We start from the raw sequence: 21144 nt of genomic DNA, 5'->3' as shown, positions 1-21144 counted from the left end.
CATTAACATTTATTTAGTATTCAATTATTATGCCTATAATGTTTCACAATTATTAAAATAGCATAATTAACATAAAACATGATTAATATTATATTATTATTATTATTATATATATTTTTAAATTTCTACTGATCATCTCAAAATACATTAACTGTGAATATTGCAATTTAATAAAAACAAAACAAAGAGAATCCCCAAGTTTATTTTAGGATGCAAAATCATGAAAATGTTTTCTTAGATACTTCTAACAATATTTTTTTAAATAATAAATCTATATTGTCTATTAAAGAATTGTTTTCCTTAATTTTCAAAATACATCAAAAATGCCATAAAATTGTATAAAACATAAATATAAAACAATTGAAAAAATCAAAATATATTGGGTATTATGTCCTTTTAAAAATGTCAACTCTTTGATATATAAATCGATGTTTGTAACAGTATAAAGGTAATGTTCGGAAATGCTATAAAATAAAAATAAACTAGTTTATGTTCAAATCCCGATGTATTAAATCTAATATAGTCTGACGCTTATTATGGTTGACTCAAAGTCGTCGATAATTCAATTATTTTTCAATCTCCTTGAACTATTAGTTCTGTTCTCGTTTAGTCGATTGTACCTATGATTAAACAGACTCCAACAAAGCACAGCACTGAGTTCTACTTTATCATTTAAAAACTATATTTGACCTATTATTCAAATGTATAATTAATAAAAAGTTTATTGTGTTATTATTATTATGAATCGTAAATCGATGTGTATGGTACTTCAAAATCATAAATATATAGTTCCTCCTACTCAACCATGCTGATCAATAGCAATTACATTAATTATTGTTTGACTCTATAAATTTTAACTTATACAAGAGAATGAAACAGATTTGAATGCAGAGTACATTTTAATTGTATGAATATGTTTCATTACCGGTTAATTAAATTAATACAAAAAATAATGTTAACTTATTTTAAATGTTGTTGCTTGATAGGTATACTTTATTTACTGTATGCTTACTTTATATGATATAAATACCTTTTTTATTTATAATTTTGACACAGAGTTTATTTGAATATTATTTAAACGTAATATCTCTTACATTTTTTCCCCGATTTTTAATTTCGTTTAAAGCTTTATAAATAATTATTAAAATATTCATATAATTATAACTAAATAAATCAACTAAACAAATAATCTGCAGTAGCTATACAACATATACTGTTTTTATTTTTAGGATATATTATTTACTACTTATATTTGTTAATGTGTCCGGTGATATTTAAAAAAATATTACATAATCTCGTTTTGGCAGCCGAAATTATCACTTACTGCATTTCAACCTAATAAAACGATAAACCATATTATGCGATAATTTCGTGTTTAAAAATTCTCTTCACTTAGATATAAGTGGAAAAGCAATAATTTATGTATGTATTTTTAGAAGTTTTTTTATAAATTGCACATCACTGCAGGATATATTAATATTGTTATGACATTAAAATTTTCACGAAACCGATTAGAATGCATACGTAAAACACGGAAACCCATACAATCATGTTATTATCAGATAAAATGTGTGATAAAACTAAAAGTAATAAAATACTTTAAGCGGACCAATTTATTTAAGCCTTGCTGGCCCTTCTATAATAAACTTGAACAACCGACCGCCGATAATATTGTAGGTAATAAATAATAATTACTCTTCACGGTCCCCGTTATGGATCGTAAATATAGTTTCTTTTACGATTTTTGTTTGCTAAAAGCATATGTGCCATACCAACAGCTGCATGAGCGTTAAAAACTAATCTATTAAAATATTAGCAACAAAACAGTTATTTGGTATCATATATTTTTACGACTTCCCTAATACCATTACATACCTAAAATAAGCTAATGCCTCTTGTCTTCAATTATTTTCAATACTAATTCGATTTTTGAAATCATATTTCAACTGAATTTCTATAATTATTATCATTTTTTTTTTTGGTTTTAAGTTAATCTTTGATATCAGAACAAACTCAACGCTATGGCCTTGTATCATACCTACATCAATATCATGTGATGCGTACCATTTTTTCAGACTCTATAGAATAAAATAATTAACAAATATGTTGTTATCTTACTACCCTATAATAACTTATGGAATCACGGATTATAAAACCTTTTTTTGGTACGTCGAAAATCATAAAAAAAGGAGGTTACATTCTGTCGTTTTCTAAATTTCAAACATGGAATTGATATATTATAATATGATATGACTTGTAGTGGCCTTTTTGACTTTTGACATTTTCCCAAAACTATGTAAATGTTCATTGTTTCTGTATTTGAATATATATCGACCTTTATCAATGTTATTGGACTCCAGAACTATACTTTCAAGTTTAAAATTAATTTAATTTACCAAATTGATGCATATGATTACTGGATATATCGAACAATCGATATGTTTACTACGGCTGTACCACTTTAGTCACGTCGTAGAAATATAAAAATAATCACAAGATATGATTTTATATTGTATCCACATTCAATCATTTAAAAGTCATATTATTTTTGGATTTATTTTCATTAGTACCTATCAAAATCGTTTAACTGTTTGCATGTGCTTGCTCGACATATATGATATATTATAAATATATGTTTTGCGAACGCAGTTATGATAAACGTTAAGTTATTTGCGTTTAATAATAATATATCTTTTGTGTGTATAAAATAACTCATAGTATGCAAAAATATAACAAACGTATTATGATTAAATATACAATATTAATATAGGATACGTGTGATATTCAAGACTCGCATCTGAAACAAAGATAAGTCCTCGGCATTCAAATTAAAATAAAACACATATACTTATAGACTCTTATATACATTTAAATTTAATTATAAACAAATATTAATTATTTAGACGTGAGGAATAGGTAGAAATTATGCGTATGAAGCTTTTTTTTTAAACTCATAATAAATGCCTTTTAGTCTTTCCTTTCAAAATTGTTTATTATAATAGTTACTCTCCACCACACATCAAAATTTGTACTTAAATACGTGTATACTTTCTTACATTTTACATTAATAATCATCATTGTATCAAAAACTACTAAATTCAGATAATGGCTCGAAAATACATACCAATATGAAAATACATCCTTGGATTTCAATTAACTCGCAGAAAATCTCCAAAATGTGCTCGATATGTCTTACCCAAACAAGAATTCGATAAATGTATAGTAATATTTTTTTTTCATTAATGATCTACAAAACTATTCTTAACTTTTGAAGAACTTTTTTAAACGAAAAAAAATCTTAGATCAAATTATTTGAAAACTAGAATATTTTGCGATTAGATATAGCGAAATTAAAATATAAAAAAAACCTCTCAGACAAAGGGTATAATTATAGTCAACAATATTTTTAATGAACACTATTATTATTAGTATATTGTTCTGCGGTTGTTTTACAAGTCAATAACAGCGAAATACAAAAACGTGCTTTAAAATCTATCGATGATTATAATACGAGTAATAGCTAATAGACGTATACATCTAACAAAGTTAGTGAAGCGCCCGAACATTTTAACGTCATCAGTATTACATCAAAGAAGAATTTCAAAGAACTTAATTATGATATTATACAGCTATATTATTATATTATAATATATAATATTTTAACCGTTACCACGACGAACACTCAGAGGAAACACCGTCGCCATAATGTATAATATAATAAACTAATATATTATATTACTATTATAATACAATCTGTATAATTAATAAAGTCAAACGCTTAGTAAAACAAAAATGAACATATTATTTTATGAAATACTACCCAACACTTTTGGTCGTCGTCCCACGCTACGCCCTCGAGTAGATTTTTATATTAAAACGGAAACGCTAAAAAAAAAAAGTAACAAAATATGATAAAACTTTTAAAATATCAAACTGCGCCTTCAAAAATTGTTACAATATAAATAGTATATATATATATATATATATATATATCGCCTTACATTAAATCTGATTCGAATTGCCATATCTATGTCCTTGATTTCGGAGGGACGGGTAAGGAAAAACCGATCACAAATGATCGTATCTGACAGAGTTTACGTAGTTCGCGTTCTATAATATATAAATATCGTAGGATCGCAATAAAAATGTTCTCTTAGAATGTTGTCAACATTGTAACACTCTCATGCTGCATGACCCAATCATAAAGAATAAATAAAATCCAGTAATAATTGTATAATATTATGTATACATTTATTAGTTAAAATTAAATTAATTGAATAGAAGAACCCGCGTATGTCACTACACATTTTTTCGAATATCGGAATCAAACCACTTATTAACCTTATTTAATAACTATTTTGCTGTAATCACGGGAATAAATATGAATTAGAAATAATTACTAAGCAACAACATTAATTAATGTACTATACGTCCGTTGTTTTTGATACTTAAATTTAAAATCCGTTAAAACTAATCGGATACGTAGGTGCCGATCGAATATAAAACCAAACCTAATCGGCATTATAACGACTTAATGCATTTATTTTCTGCAGTATAATCATTAAATTTATATTGGGATAATTGTCTGTTTGTTTAAACAATATTACGTTGTAATAGATTTATTCTGTCATTTAGACCTTTTGAACGAATTAATAATGTATTATATATAGTGTTTCCGGCGGGTCCGTTCGTTAAGGATGAAATTCCACTTAAAATATTATATATTAATAAAAACATTATTATGACGTATTATGCTGATGTTAAGCCAGAGTGATATACTGTTCAGACATAGGTTAATAGATATTATATAGATGAGTGATAACTCATAACTCTGAGAAAGTTTGCCGACAGATTGCCGTTTCACGAGGACGGATAATGGATGTGCACATACGTCACGTCGAGAGTGCGATAGATCTTATTCGAACCGCTGCTGATCGTTATAACTATTTCCCTGCGTTTCGACGTTGTGAACACAGTAATGAGCGATAATGCCGAAAATTATAGAGCTGTCCGACGTACACAAAGCGCTCGCCCACGTATCAGCTACTTATACCAAGTTTCTCTTATATTTAGACTTAAAAAATCTATGGAAAACTACCCTCCTTGTAGTTTATTTTCGAATACTTTTTTTTTTTTTTTTATTATCTACGATGTCGAATAGCCGTTACTTTGTGTTACGAATTACACGATTCGGCACACACTCGGTTTTCACTTGATTTCCGCCGTTTCGCGTACGCCAACCGTGTACATAATATTATCATGATATATCACAATCGTATTTACTTTCAACCGCAATAAACGTAGAGTCGTACCTAATATTATATTATACCGTTTGCAGCAGAGGATTTACGACGTCGCCTTAATGTTCCTGAGAAAATCTGAACCCCGTGATAAGACGGGGGCCACGTGCTGGTATAAAAAATATATTATCACTGGCACGACTACCTTTAGTGTGTATATTATTATATGCTTATAAATATATATATATATAATATATATATACGAAAGACGACCGTTTCAAGTATGGCACGAGGATTTAAATACGCCGTTCACGAGTTCGAATAACAACTCGTTTAAAAGGCACGACGATATCGTTTGCCCCTCGACCCGCACGCGCCGTGAACGTGACGCATATTTTTTATTTTCGGTAAACGATATTCCGGTGGCTGCGGAAAATTGATGGCGCCCACAACACCATATATATACCTACACAGGTCGTTTCCGATGTTCTCGCGGTATATTATTACTATATAATATAGCCCGGTCGAGATTTACGGCACGTTCGTGAAACACTCGTACATCGAAAATCTCATTTGGTTTTAGACGACCCGACTCCGGCTGGATATCGCATTACTATCCTCGGTTCATAGCCACAGCACGTCTTCCATATTTTTATACATACATATATATATATATATACGCACAAATTACAGATCTAGGGCGGATGATGCGAGTTTGTGTATTGCCCCACACGATATCGAAATATAATATATTTTTCTTTTTACAAACACGTGTAACTGTAGAAAACTGCGCGACTACAGCTATGTTTAATTGTATTAATGATATTAGTTTCCAAAAATTACGATATCGGTCGCTCTCGATTTTATACGTAATAATATATAACATTGCTTCTTCAGAAATTTAACGAAATTCTACATAAGAAATAATCGCTGTACAGAAAATAGCATGGATTTAGTTTAGTTTTTGTATAATATTAAAAAAATATTTTAACAGTATAATTTGGATATATTTTTCGTCGAATTGGTAGAATAAAAAACATCAGAAAAATGTTCATGTTCAATTTTTTTTAGGGGAGGGGGAATTCGAACTAATTTAAATTTCAGATGAAGTATAGAATTTCGAATTTTTCGGTTCGACTTTCAAACTTGAACTGAACACCTAAAGTTTCGATTTACGAATTCCAAGAAATGTGATAAATCACAGAGTACACATTTTTCTGTTTCTTTCAAACATAAAAAATGAATAATGTTAATTAAACATAATAATTAATTTATGTACCTAATCACTTACTGTACCTGAACATCTTAGTATTAAGTGCTATTATTTATAATTAATATTAATTTAAGATTTTAACAAAAACGACTCAACGTTTTTAATAACTAAAAATCATCGACTGTGTTTTCCGGCGTACGTTTACCGAACGCAAGATGGATCTACAACGGACACGTACCATGGAATTTGCTTTCATTTTATTCATCACAAAGTTCAAATAAATTAATATACGGATAACGAAATACACATTTATCGATTTTTGACTTGTTATGTTGTTAAAATGATTTTATTTGTGAATTGTGGTTCACAATACACATTCTTATACGTTTTTATCACCTATTCATTTCTATATATAATACTGTTGTTATTGTACAGTATTACATTTTATTATACTTGTAATAGCGAAGCTCCTCACTTTCCGACTTAAGAAGCTGAACTGAGCTCTTTCTCCCTCACTTGACATTTCTTAGCACGCCCACGACTATACAGACTTTTATGCCACGACAACGCTTTGTATAAGAGTTTGATGTATCATTTTATAAGATTCCACTCACATCGATTATATGAAATAATGAGACGAATGATACGTCATTGTCGTCGACGGTATAAACAACCATGTACGATTGATCTAACGTCTTTGTATTTTTTTTTTCAGGCTCACTCATCCAAACATCGTGCAACTTTTGGAAACGTTCGAAGACAAGTCGAAGGTGTATCTCATCATGGAATTGTAAGTAATAATATATTTCACGTATTTTTTTTCGAAAGTCGGCAACAGTAATAAACTAAAATAAGTATTTTGTATACCATGTGTTTGTCGTAACAAAAATCATTTACCACAATCGAGTATAATTACAAATATTTCTAATTACTATATAAATTATTTGCCTACTAAAATATAATTATGCAATTAAAAAAAAAAAAAACAGTAAAAGTCTGTCTGGGGACAGACAGAGGATAAATCTTTATCTATTTTTGACATGTATATGTCTTATGGTTGGGGGTCTTTCTGTTAATTTGTGCGACACCGAGAATGTTACCAGTCGAGACGGTGATTGTTTATAGTAACTGGTCGCTATCTAAAAATCGTGTCGCGCCTTTGTGACGGTAGAAAATTTCATGTCGGTCGGATTCTTGCCATTTCACACCTCTGGTTTACATTTTAGTACTGTAGAGATGTAGTACTCTATACAATGTTAATAAAAATAAATATAAAGATTTATCAATAATAAATTATATTATACGCGTTGCATGATACGACGTTCAAAGAACTAATGATACAAATTTAGAAAAACAAAGAAAAAATTTATACTGTGATAACTGTAAAAATTAAAGTTTAAAACCTTAAAAGTCCTTGCCACAAGTGTCCAATATTTAGTGGAATCTTCCATACAATTTTTTATTTCTATTATTGTTGTTTTTATTATTATTATAATTATTATTACTGCTACTATTGTATTCTGGTTTGATCAATTATTATCATAGTGATTATTGCGTGCTAAAACACATTCGGCATACAACATCGTTAGCCGTTCATCATACTTTATTACATCTTCGATATTCATTTTGCAAATTAAGATAAAAAATTTCATTAAAAACCTTTTTTTGTGTTAGTAGTTTTTATGTACGTGACTAATCCCGAGAGAGAGTTTCATTCATAGGACAATTAAATTTTTCAAATGTCTCCGTCTACTTCGTTATTATATTTTATATTATTGTCTGCTCGTTTCTTCGCATTCCTCTCTTGTAAGTTTAATTTATTCTTATTTCGTTTTAAACTGTGGTCGCCGGCGTATCATAAGTTAGTAACCAATAAAAAATTAATGTGTTGGTACTTTTAAACAATACTGCAGCCAGAAAATCTATTTATGGGTCAATAAATGTTTTTCTCCATATTTTTTATGGCATTAGAATACATCCACTTATTATCTAGGTATTACTTAATGACCCTTTTATTCAAAAACATAGTATACATATATACTTTTTCCTCAATCAATAATCGTTTGAGGTAAAAAAAAATAACACCAAATGAAACTTAAAAACTATAATTTATGATTATCTTATCTACCAACCATGCTAGAATCTTTGACGATTCGCTACATATAACAATAAAAGCAATGATAATACACTAATTTAGATGAGTTGTGTAAACATAATAAATTTATCGATTTTTTTTTACAAGTCAATTTTTATTACCAAAAACCCTGAAATCAAATGACTTCCGAAGATAATATTTATATCGTAATAATATATTAATATAACATCTTTAAGGATGTTGCAAATATATTTAAATTTTATTTTATCTTCATTACAATCGAAATACATCATTACCGAGCAATTTTCTGCGTATATCATGTTCCCGCAACATAAATTTGACCCTTTTATTTTATTATATACATTATCATAGTAATACATTTCTGAAGTAAAGGAAGAAAGGTGTTGGTGTGGTTGTCCTTATGGTTAAGTTACCAAAAACACTTAAATTTACATATTTCACCGAATTAGTCTACATATTTCTTGATAAATTACAGGAAAAAATCTAAATTTTTCATCTTTACACTATTATTACAATATTATTATAACCTTTTGTCAACTGTAAGATTATATTAATATATTTTATGAAGTGATACGGTAAATGGTCTGATTTCTGTACAATATTTACTATTATTTTCTATAATTAAAGTACTATGTTGCAGAAAAAACTGTATTATAGTTATAGGTTATAGTAGTGTATACCTAGTATATTATATCTGTTATATTATACTTTTTTTTTTAATATTTTAAAAGAAAATTACTAAGTTCTGTGATTTTAATTAGTACAAATAATAACATCATGTAATGTATAAAAATTATTTTATTATAATATAATATATCGTGAGACATTATTTAACTTTTATCAATTTTTTAAACGTTAGAATAATTCTTCAGTATTTTCTATTGTGATAACCAAGACCAGAATTGCATAACATCAGAATACCTATTGAAATTTGATTTAAAACTAGAAAATTATATAATGTGGGTTTAAAAAAAATGTAATATGTATGACTTCATAGTTTTAAACACACAAGTACTAACAAAATACGAATTTATTATTTACATTTTTTTCATATTAATATAATGTTATTACCACACAAAGCGAGAGAACAACAAAATTCCAATAATAAATTAAAAAAAAAATATTATTTTAAGATTTACGTGAGACATTAAAACATGATCAATGTACTGATAAACACTTATAATTTAACAGTTATATAATAATTTACAAGTAGCAAGTATATTTTGGTTTAATTTTATATTTTTTATAGCCTACTTTTAAAGTTTAAATATCACGATTCATCGTTTTTCTTAACTTCATTATAAATTCGTGCACCAGCCGTTGGCAATCGTAAACTCCGTTGTGCCATTACAGTGTGCGCCTTTTCACGATAATGTATTAATTGCTTCTATAATGTCACACCTTTTCAAGTTTCGCCAACAACACTTGAACTTAACTACCGCGTACTTTTCGTATCGATTAAAAGATTAATCTTGTTTCAACCATTTATCAAACATCGAGACATTTGTGAAGACTTGACCACTTCACAATTAACTTTTATCTATCTCGAGGGCAATATAATATCATAGGTTTTTGTATCTTCTTACTTCTGAAATTTCTCATCTCAAATTAACACGTTACATTAAGGGTTTATATTTTATTTTAAATTAAGATTTTTCAAATTTAATATTATCATAATGTGGTTTACAGAGGATGTATATGAATATCGTCTACTACTTTTAAATTCATTTCAATTTGTCCCAAGCTAAATTAACAAATTTTCAATATCTAACCAATATAAAGTAATGAGCTATCCAATTAAAACGCCTTTAATATACTGTAAATTAATATGTATACATAAATGAACAAACCAAATTTTATTATTTACTAAAGTTTATTTATCACAGACCAAACTTTTACATTCAAAACACATTAGGTATAATCATATTAAAATGTAGCTAAAAATTGTTGTACTTTCGTAGGGTGACTGGAGGCGAGTTGTTCGATCGCATCGTGCAAAAGGGTTCATACACCGAAAAGGATGCTGCCCATTTGATCCGCCAGGTACTAGGAGCTGTGGATTATATGCACGAACAAGGTGTCGTGCACAGAGATCTTAAGGTGAGTTGTCATTAAATAGTTTAATGGTCAGTTTAAATTGTAACGTGCGAGATAAATAATAAAATCAAAAAACCTAAGTTCATGATATAATATGAATAATAAACGTTGTCTAAAATTGAAGTCATAAAATAATTGATGAAATGATAATAATTTATTGACAATACAATTAAATTAATAGCATAATAGCTTAGATGCATATTATTATTTTGGTGTTACATGCATTTTTACATAAATTAATCATATTATTACTGTACAATAGGTGCAATAAGTACTATAAATTAAATTAATTCAAATTATATTTACATTTTGTATACTTAAACTAAAAGATGGTGGAGATTTTCTTATTTATCCATCCTCCAAATTAGCCTATTGCTCATTTTTATACAAGAGTGGGACTTATCTAGGTATCTATTGTGCAATTATTAAATGTTTACATTTGATAAAAATGTAATTATCTTTTTAAAATTAATTTAAAACACACAGTAAAATATTAATTTCTCAAGTTTGATCAAATCGAAAATCATCGTCGCAATTATCATCCTAGACGACTATAGGAATAATATTATAATATATATTTAGTGATGCGAGTCTTATAAATTTACCATGTAAAATTTTACCAGTAAAGTAAATTTACAAAAAAAAATTTACAATTTACATTTTTTTTACCGCTCAAACAGTTGAGTGACCACTTTATTTGTATGTTTTTGTATTTTTTATCAAGATATTAGGATTATAATACAAACTAGGATTTTTTTTTAAATGATAATGACCGTTAAGTTGTACCACAAATTAAGATATCTTAATTAAACAGATCAAAATTATTTTTATTTTATATTTTAGTATTTTACTATAATTAATAATTATTAATTATTATTTTTAATAAAGCTATTAAATACTAATACTTTATTTTATATTTATCTTGCCGTATTTACATTATATTGGGAAAAAATTCAACAGGTACACTATAAATTGAATTTTAATAAAAATTTACCAATTTTACTGTAAATTTAGTAAATTACCAAAAAAATTTTTTTCGTTAATCCACATCTCTCTATATATTATGTTAACACTGGAATAAGATCCTATATAGCAGTGGTGGTAAATAATTGTGCTTTTTTTAGAAAACTTCCCGTTGAAATGTTAAAATGTCTAGCCTACGCGGGCGTTCATCCTGTTCATCCATGTTCGCAATCCTGGAAAGAAAAACCAGAAATAATGACGCCCCCGCATAGTTTAACTACCCAACTTTAATTAAATTTTACTGAATAAAACATTTTAATTTTATCCCATCATACACTTTTCTGCACGAATTTTGTATTTAACAACAATAAAATTAAATAGAAAACTTTTTTGAAATAAAATAACAATTCGGCGCGTTTTCAAAAACACGTGAACATGTTGTGTTATGATCAACTTACTATTATTAATTATAAAAATAATGGCTTATTGCGTAAACCCGTTTTAAAATCGTAAAACCATTCAAGACGTTAGATGGCCTGTCTAACCGTTGTTTTTAATGTATTATAAGTAAATTAAATGTTAAGAAAAGCTGCAAAATTAAACCACAATCAATATTTAAAAATCCATTCACTGTGTGTAGCGCCGTTATCGGATTTCTTTAAACAGGTGGGTTGAATCACATCATCGGTAATAAAATATAGGAGGTTGAAAAAATTACGTGATTTAAATAAAATAGATTTACAATGATGCACAAAGTAAAATATTGTATGAATATAAAAAAATAACTACAGCAACATGAACTTGGATACTTCTTTGTTCTGCTCACACATAAAGAACAATAATCCTTTCAATATAATATTATAGTGGTTACAATAGTGAACATTTTTATCAAAATATCAAAATAAAAATAACGATACACGATACGATGCACCTGATAACAGTGACGGAGGCTTTTGGATACTCTCTAAACGGTAGAACCAATATCAGAAAATGGAGGTAACTATCGAATTGATCGCAAATACAACTGAAACGCAACCTAAGCCGAGTTCTCAGCCACGTCGTCTGACGTGTGGTGTAAAGAAGTTGTGTTCATCACAACTCTGAAAATTTCGCGGTAGATCGTGGTTAGTGAATGATACCATGATAACAGTGGACAAACAGATTAAGATAAAATGCATGATAGACGATATAGCAATGAACCTGGTTAGCTTTAACGTCCAGAGACAATGGACGTAATATGATGTACAGTTACCGAATCCGTAACGTGATCTGTATTGTCTTCATTAGAGGCATGCGAACACATTTTAAGCATAGCATATTGTATTTTTTAACACATTTTTAATCTTTTATTACATAATGTTTTTAATAAAAATGTGGCCCGTGATGTTTTTCTTAAAAATAATTGGTGGACTGCTACCTAAGAACGTTGAAACTTCTGCGTTAGGGTCAATCGTTGTTAAAATCATTTTTCTCTGTGCAATTTAAATAACACAATATTATTTTTGTTTCTTTTGCTTGTAAAATTATATTATAGGCTATGTTTTTAGTTATGTCAAGTAGTAAAAATATCAAAATTTCTTCGTAGACATTTTTAATTACAAGACGTATTGAGATGATATAACAGAGTTGAACGGTGATTATAATTATAACGTATATAATTATTAAATTCTCAATATTTTAATTATAATTTATTCGTTGTTTAATGCGTTGTACAGCTAATATAGTTTCCAGAGTATTATAATTTTCATACTAAACGCAAGTTAAATTTACACCCGATATCATGAGTTCTTTATGACATTAGTTGGTCAATTAGTTGGTTTTTTTTTTTATCATATCATATTATAATGATTTAAGAGCCTCCAGGCGAAAAACTTTAGGACTGGTCTGATAACGTCCACCGAATATAATGTTTAAAATTATTTAAATGTCAAGTCACTTAATATTAAGATTTACACTGATTTTTACTTTAGTGTGCATTTTAGTGTAACTGATAGCCATTAAATATTTGTACAACATTTTAATGAATGCATTATACCCGTTTGAAGAACAATCGTATCTTTTCCATCGCTGAAATGACGTTTCAAATTTGTTGATGAAAATTTAAAAATAAAAATATCGGATAAACTGTGTACTTTTTTTTCTACTGGTAATATCTTTTTTAATATGTTTTATAAATCACTGAAATGTTATAATTAAATGTCATAGTAAATAAGTAAACATTAAACACCCTTTGACATCAATCTTCTTCAAATACTTTTTTTTAAATATTTATACTGCTATAATTAATTTAATCTTTAGTAGTTATTTAATATATTATATTGTCTTATATTAAGTTCACTTTTATTTTTATTTTGTTTGTCAAAGATTAAAGCCCGATCGACTCTGTTAAAGCTAATTTTATTCATGCTTAATTTATTTCAACATCCCTTGAAAAATTCTGCTTTTGTTGGTTTTCTTTTGAGAAATTTAATTAAAATCTGACTTTTGACTAAGACTTATTTTTAGTATACCACAAAAATGCATTAATTGATGTACAAAAAAAAAGATTTCAAAGATTTCGTAATTTAGCAACCATCCATGAACTTTAAACGGATTGATTGCATTTTTGGGATAACAAATATTGATTATGAACACAAATTTAAAACCACAGTTTTGCAGAGTATATGTAGATATCCCGTTAAATATTCATCAGAATATTTATTAAATAGTTGTATACATGATTTTAGTTTAAACATAATAAAATAAAGTCTCTTCTGTTAAAATTAAATTTGAATAGGGTCGTGTATAAAGTATTATATTAAATTTTTTAAATTAATATTTTTACTTTCGATTTGACTAACACATACTATGATAAATAAAACAAATTAATAAAAGTAATACATTTTTCACTTCTAACAGTATTATTTTAAACGTATATTCGGAAATATTTCACCTATATAGCGGTTATAAATTATTTCAGCTGTAACACATCAATATTAATCATGTAAAATGTTTACTTTATTTTTACAGCCAGAAAACTTATTGTACTACAGCACAGACGATGACAGCAAAATTATGATAAGTGATTTCGGATTGTCCAAGATAGAAGATTCTGGTGTGATGGCGACTGCTTGTGGAACTCCCGGATATGTCGGTATGTGTAGATAAATCTCTTTTTAAATCCATATTTTGACGTATATTTATAATATATTGAACCAATTCTTACATACCTAACCCTCCACCCTCTTCGACCCATAAAATACGACGCTGACTTGATTCTTTTTGTAACTTGAAATATCATTAAAACAAAAATATATTTGTTCGATGTTCGTTATTAACTATTTACATAATTTTAAGTAGATGTGGTAAGTGGTTTAACCATTGAATTAACACAATGTATAATTACTCTGGTGTTATCCCATAACTATTATCGTCTTGTTTTTAATAGTATAAATAATACTATCGATTTTTCATCTTCATAACTATTTATTAATGATGTATATATATATAATGTTAAGCGTGTATTTAAATAACTGAAAACCTGTTCAAAAATATACTCATAAATACATTTTCTGGACTTAGTTGTTCAAATGTTGTTGGTCCCTAATATGGTTGATGAACGCTCAACGTTTTCAAAACTCCAAACACTAAATTCGCAACGATATATGTTTAATTTAAAGGACCGATGAACTCTGTTTAAATTAATTTTTCGAACGCGATGATTAATCATAGTCTTCAGGTTTAAAACGAAAATAAAATGCGACTTCACGACCAGCTGGCCTGTACGAAGAATGTGCGCTTTTTAATATTTTCGGGAATGGCATTTGGACCGCCTTGGCAATAAATTTCTTTTGAATTTGCCGGCCGCTCGTCAAATATTTTGACATACACGATTATCTCAAAAGTAAAATTAATAACGATTAGGTTTGATTGTTTCGTATTATAAATATAAATGCAAATAATATAGATGTGTAAAGAATCAACTTTTCACCCAAAATATTTAATATGACAAGGAATGTCTATATTTATATTATTAATATATTTCTTATCCGCAAAAATAGTATAAAAACTAAAATACCATCGTTACATTTTTCAGTATGATGATTTTAGATCTATTACATGATTATTCATCTGTTGTTTTATTGAAAGATAATTCCATATATTTCCTTATACTTGTTAACAATATTAACTTAGAAAAAATATATTGAATTATATTTTAAATACTTATTTTGTGAATTTAAATTTAAAAATTCAAAACACAAAAAAAATTGAAGTATACTATTTTCGTTTTTAACATTAAGTAGGTACTACTTTTAGATTTAAAATAATATCATTAAAATATCTAAGACCAAAAAAACTTTAAATAAATTTAAAAGAAACTCTTTCCGATATTTAATGATGTGATCGTGTAAGAATTTTAAGTTATTTTTAAAATGTAATCAAATACTGTCTTTTCATTAAAATATTTAACAAATACTTATTCATAAAATATTTAATTAGGTACCTACCTAGTTTTTGAGTTTATGGCATACATCAATAAATCGCCTTATAAAATTATACACCATTTAAATTTTTAAGAAAAAATAGCTTTATTTCTGTAATTAACTTAAAGATCGTGTTTTTCTAAGTTAAGCACTAGGAGATGTGCACTATTCTTTCGTATTATATTATTAATCGGTGTATCGTCAAAGAATTTCTCCATAATTCATCCCACTCGCCTCCGACTGACACACACTTTTTCCACTTCATCCGAGTGCTGCAGTTGTCGTTTATTTATATAAATTGTTTACTGCATCAAATTCTTTTTCATTTCACTAAATCATTTTGTTTTTCTTTGACTCCGAATTGTTCTCAGTAAACTTTCAAAAAGGACGTGGGCCTAGTACCATTTTATTTTTTAATAAAGAAATACGTAAGCCATAATATGAGAATATTTTTTATACGATTGTTTTTTACACCAAATGTTTGATTTTTTTTACTCAAACGCAAACCTTTTGTTAGATCTCAGAATGTGAATCTTCTCCGTATTTTGTGTTTGCATGTGGACAAAATAACATTTTGTATTACACGCATACAGGCGATAATATAAATTTACACACAAAGAGATTTGACATGAAAAAGGTGTTACTTTTAGTTTTTGCGCGTTATAAATATTGTTGTTGCGAAATAATATATTTTGACGAAAACACTGTTGTTTAGAATTCGATTTTAAAAAACACAAAATTAGATAACAAAATATTGTTCATCTTTATCTTAAGATATATTTTTAAACAAGTCCAACTAAATTGACAGTAAATTATCCTTTTCTTATTTAAAAATAAAATTATTATCAGAACTCAACTTCATCAGTGGCAAAGAATTATAAGAATTGAAATACGTAAATAATAAATGTTATAAAAGTACCTTGTAGCTGATATTAATAGTTACAGTAACGTGCAGTTTGGTAAAATATGATGATGATAATAGTGCCAGACACGAAACCATATTAAGCTCAAATAATATCGTTTATAATTGATTATTATTTTCATAGTATAACATAAAATATTATTAATAATAATACACAATAAGGTACTGGAATAAATTTAACCACGACCGCGATGTACCAATATAGCCTATCCAGGACCCCGTGTCTAATCGAATATAAATTATTACTTTTATTTCAAGTAAGGAATAAATTGATATTTATTTATTAAAATAAGCTATTTAAACTATGATGAGAAATATGAACGATTTAATTTTTTTATTAAAAAACATACAATTTTTTTTATATTTTACATATTTGCGTAGGCCGTAGGGTATAACGCATATTTTTGTTTTTATTTCAGCTTTGAGCTTATATTTTCAATTTAATTAGGTAAATTTAAACTTTGTACTGAGAAAACTGTTTTTAATACCACAAGTAACAATTTGTCTGCTATACGTCATAAATTGACTTGTACTTTAATAATAACAATAGTATTATAATATGATAGGAATTGTTATTAATTGTAAATTAAATGTTTTCTAAAAAATATAATTTAACGTTCCGGATTACTAATAGTATCTAATGTTAGTTCTTTAAGCATCTCATATTGGAATAATTATCGTATGCAAATATGTAATAAATTATATCTTTGAGTTTTGATTTCAAATACATCCTTTACAAGGACGTACTCAATAACGATTGACGAGATACACTCGAAAACAATTATACAGCAAAGCTAGTTTGTCAGTTTAGTTTTAGTTTTTTAAGGATCCTTAGCTTATTAAAATATATTGCACCAAACTTGAAAAATCTCATTAAAATATAATATATAAAATGCTCTAAATGTAAAAAAAAATGAACACTGACGGATTCAAGATAAAAGATACCGACTAAGCTGATTATGACGGCGTGCTGTGAAGTTATTCGCCCAAAACCATAAAACCTTAAAACCGCGCGTCACGTATATATTCCTCACAACCTTTTTGATCTATTTTTCATCTTAAATCACAACCATTTTTTACTGTAAAGGTGAAAAGGACAAAACAAAAATATTATTTGCAATCATGCCTCGATAATATTATAAAACAGTAAATGTTAAGGATCCAATATAGGTATTATAACATCGAAATAAAACTGTTTTATCCCTCACATCGCCATCATTTTTTAGTGTTAAGTTTAAAAAAAACATTCACTACGTTTTTATAATTTTAATTGTATTCTGATTCGATGGTAATTAATATTTTGTATTTTTCTAATGAATCTCTATTTTTATTATTATTATTATTTTTTTAAAAAAAAATAAAAAAATAAACACATTTATAGTCTATATTCAATATGATACAATAATAATTACAATAAGCAGCAATATTTGATTATAATATTTTGTACAAGGTGTAATGACGTATGATAGAAGGAGTCATCCATTAACATTATCTCAAGTAATAAAACCCACTTTTATATATATTTTTTTAGAACTGCTAGATAAATAAGTTACGATACCAATTATAGGGTCAAAAATAGTGTCAAAGGACAAATTGGAAATTTATGAGTTCAACTGATTGTGTATATGTGCATAAAAGTTTGAACAGTAGATACGAGTAAGAGTTGGTAGAGTGCTAATTGTGGTCATTGTGTAAAGTATAGTTGCTTATAATTTTTTTACATTAGTAATTTTATGTCGTGTACGTACTGCATAGTATATTGACGTTAAGTAGGTAACTTATAACAGAAAAAATGGAAAATCAATCTTAGCGAAGTCGATTATTAATGAAAAATAAGAATTGAATATTATTGTATTGTAACATAATTGAAAATATAATGAATAATGATGTACGATAAATATTTAATTAAACTAAATGATTGAAAATACAGTTAAAAATATCGTTATACAAATGGAATAAAAATATACTTCAACTGTAATATAATTGAATGATTTTTAATATTTCAAATGTTATTGAATTAATTTTCTTTTATCTTTAAATTAATGAAAAATTATTTTTTATTTACTTTTTTATACACCAATTTTTAGGTTTCTCATACCATTATAAAAACTTTAGGTCAAGAATGGTTCTTGTTTTTAGTAATCAATAATTAAATTGAATCAAATATTTAAATATTCTAGTTTAGTTATGATTTAGATCGATAATTAATTACCTTCTATTTTACCAAAATACCCAACGGTTTTATACCATTAGAAAAACGTCTAGAATCTTTGATTTTTGTTAATTCCTATTGATAAATCTACACAAATATTTTCAAACTTTATTTAATTTATTATGGAAGGAAAACTATATTATTACATCTTTTAAAATCACTCTAGTCTTCCCAATTTAGAATCACGGATACGAGAGGAAAATATAAATCGCAAAACTATATTAAATTACAATATTGTATTATAATACATTTCGAAATTCGATTGCTTGACAGCTGTGATCACGAACCTACCTCGATTCTAACCAACGTGGTATAGAATAATAAGCATTGGGCTCGAAATCTTATTTTAATATGAATTTATTATTTTTTAAATTAACGTTCGTTTCAAGAAATGTTCAATAAAATACCTTTTTTTTTATTTTAAATATTTTTACTTACTTTCATTATTTATTCTTTATTTTTAATAACAATATTTTAAGTTAATTAAATTCCACACTTATAACTAAAAAACTAACTACTAACTTCAATTGGTGAAGAGAAGTTCCCGCCCAAAACAATAGTTATGAGCTAAATATATCCAAATTATACCTAAAACTAAAATTATTTTTAATATTATATTATACAATTAAATAACAATAAGTAATAAAATTCACTCGTCTTAGTAAAGGAAAAACATGTAATTCTAACAATTACCAGTTTTTCTTATTAAAAAACTCCAATTGTTCATTATCATTCTATAAATTATTTCTTAGAACATGTCAAGTACTACAAATAAAAAAAAACGTTTATTACGAAAATAATGTTTTTAGTTTTCCGTGTATTACTTGTGCCTACAGCACCGTGTTATAAACTGTGCATCCTGTTATTTATAATTAAATTTAATAACATTGATAAAAAGTAGTAACACTTATAATATTAAAATATAATCAGTATTATTTCGATGAAATGGTCGGATTTTTTGTACTTTTGAATTATATTTTTGGGAAATCCAACAGGGAGTAATTGAATTTAATTAATATGTTGTATTCGTTTCAGTGATAATACATTACTACTATCAAACGCTATATATTTTTGTGAAAAGTATGAGTTGTACGACGACTTTTCCACTCGGTCATATTGCTAGGAAAGGAGATCAGTATAAAGTGTTTTTCGCGACAAAGTTGGACGTGTTCCGTAACGCCAACTTTTGCATGAAACTTTTAATCGAATTCGAAAATTTTAATTGATTCCCTCTCAGCAACTCTATACGTCCGCATATAATTTGTTTCCAATTTACGATTAATATAATATTATTGTGGACGTTTCTCCAATAGAAGTTTCTATAATCAATTTAAAAACAATATCTTTTATCAATTCAATTTAAAATTTATTAACCATATTCACTTATTGTTCCAGCCTTCCAGGTATTTTATTAGGATATACGCAATATAAATAATTTTAAATTTCAAAATAGGCATATGCTTATCGTGTGTTTGGTTGTTTGATGAATACAATTTTAACACATTCTTTTAACTGGCTTTCTACTTAACTTCAGGCTTTTAGGTGCAAATTCATAAGTATTTGCGCTCATCAACCGCATACCACTGTTTATTATCCTATCAGTGAAACAAATAAGTAACAAAGATTAATTTACATCTTTAATCCCTTGCAATGTTTTGTTTTTAACTTTATTTAAATTTTAACTATATATGTTGTACAAGTATTTGTATTTCAATCATATTTTGTTTTAATTTATGTTCAATAATTTAATGGTTTCGATTAAATTAATGTCAAATTTATCACAAAACATTATCAGTTAAAAAAAAAATGTTAATTGTTAAAACTAAAAGCTTAGGCTAGTCGATCAAGTAAAATGTAAATTATTAAGTTCTAATACAGATTATTAATTGGACATTCGATTTTAACGCTTTTAAATTTG

General features: G+C 27.0%; 1 protein-coding gene across 4 annotated transcripts in view; it reads left to right on the top strand.

Moving 5' to 3' along the window:
* The window catches only part of LOC114131970 (calcium/calmodulin-dependent protein kinase type 1), a 327907-nt gene that overhangs the window by 267966 nt on the left and 38797 nt on the right, over positions 1-21144 (top strand). For all 4 annotated transcript variants that reach the window (XM_027997326.2, XM_027997327.2, XM_027997329.2 and 1 more), the window contains 3 exons: positions 7169-7243; positions 10531-10669; positions 14639-14762. In XM_027997326.2, the coding sequence (XP_027853127.1) occupies positions 7169-7243; positions 10531-10669; positions 14639-14762 (338 nt within the window). The remainder of the gene's footprint in view (positions 1-7168; positions 7244-10530; positions 10670-14638; positions 14763-21144) is intronic.

Source organism: Aphis gossypii, chromosome X (genome assembly GCF_020184175.1).
Source record: "Aphis gossypii isolate Hap1 chromosome X, ASM2018417v2, whole genome shotgun sequence".
In the NCBI taxonomy this organism is placed as follows: Eukaryota; Metazoa; Arthropoda; class Insecta; order Hemiptera; family Aphididae; genus Aphis; species Aphis gossypii.
This window is presented reverse-complemented; position numbering and strand designations above follow the sequence as displayed.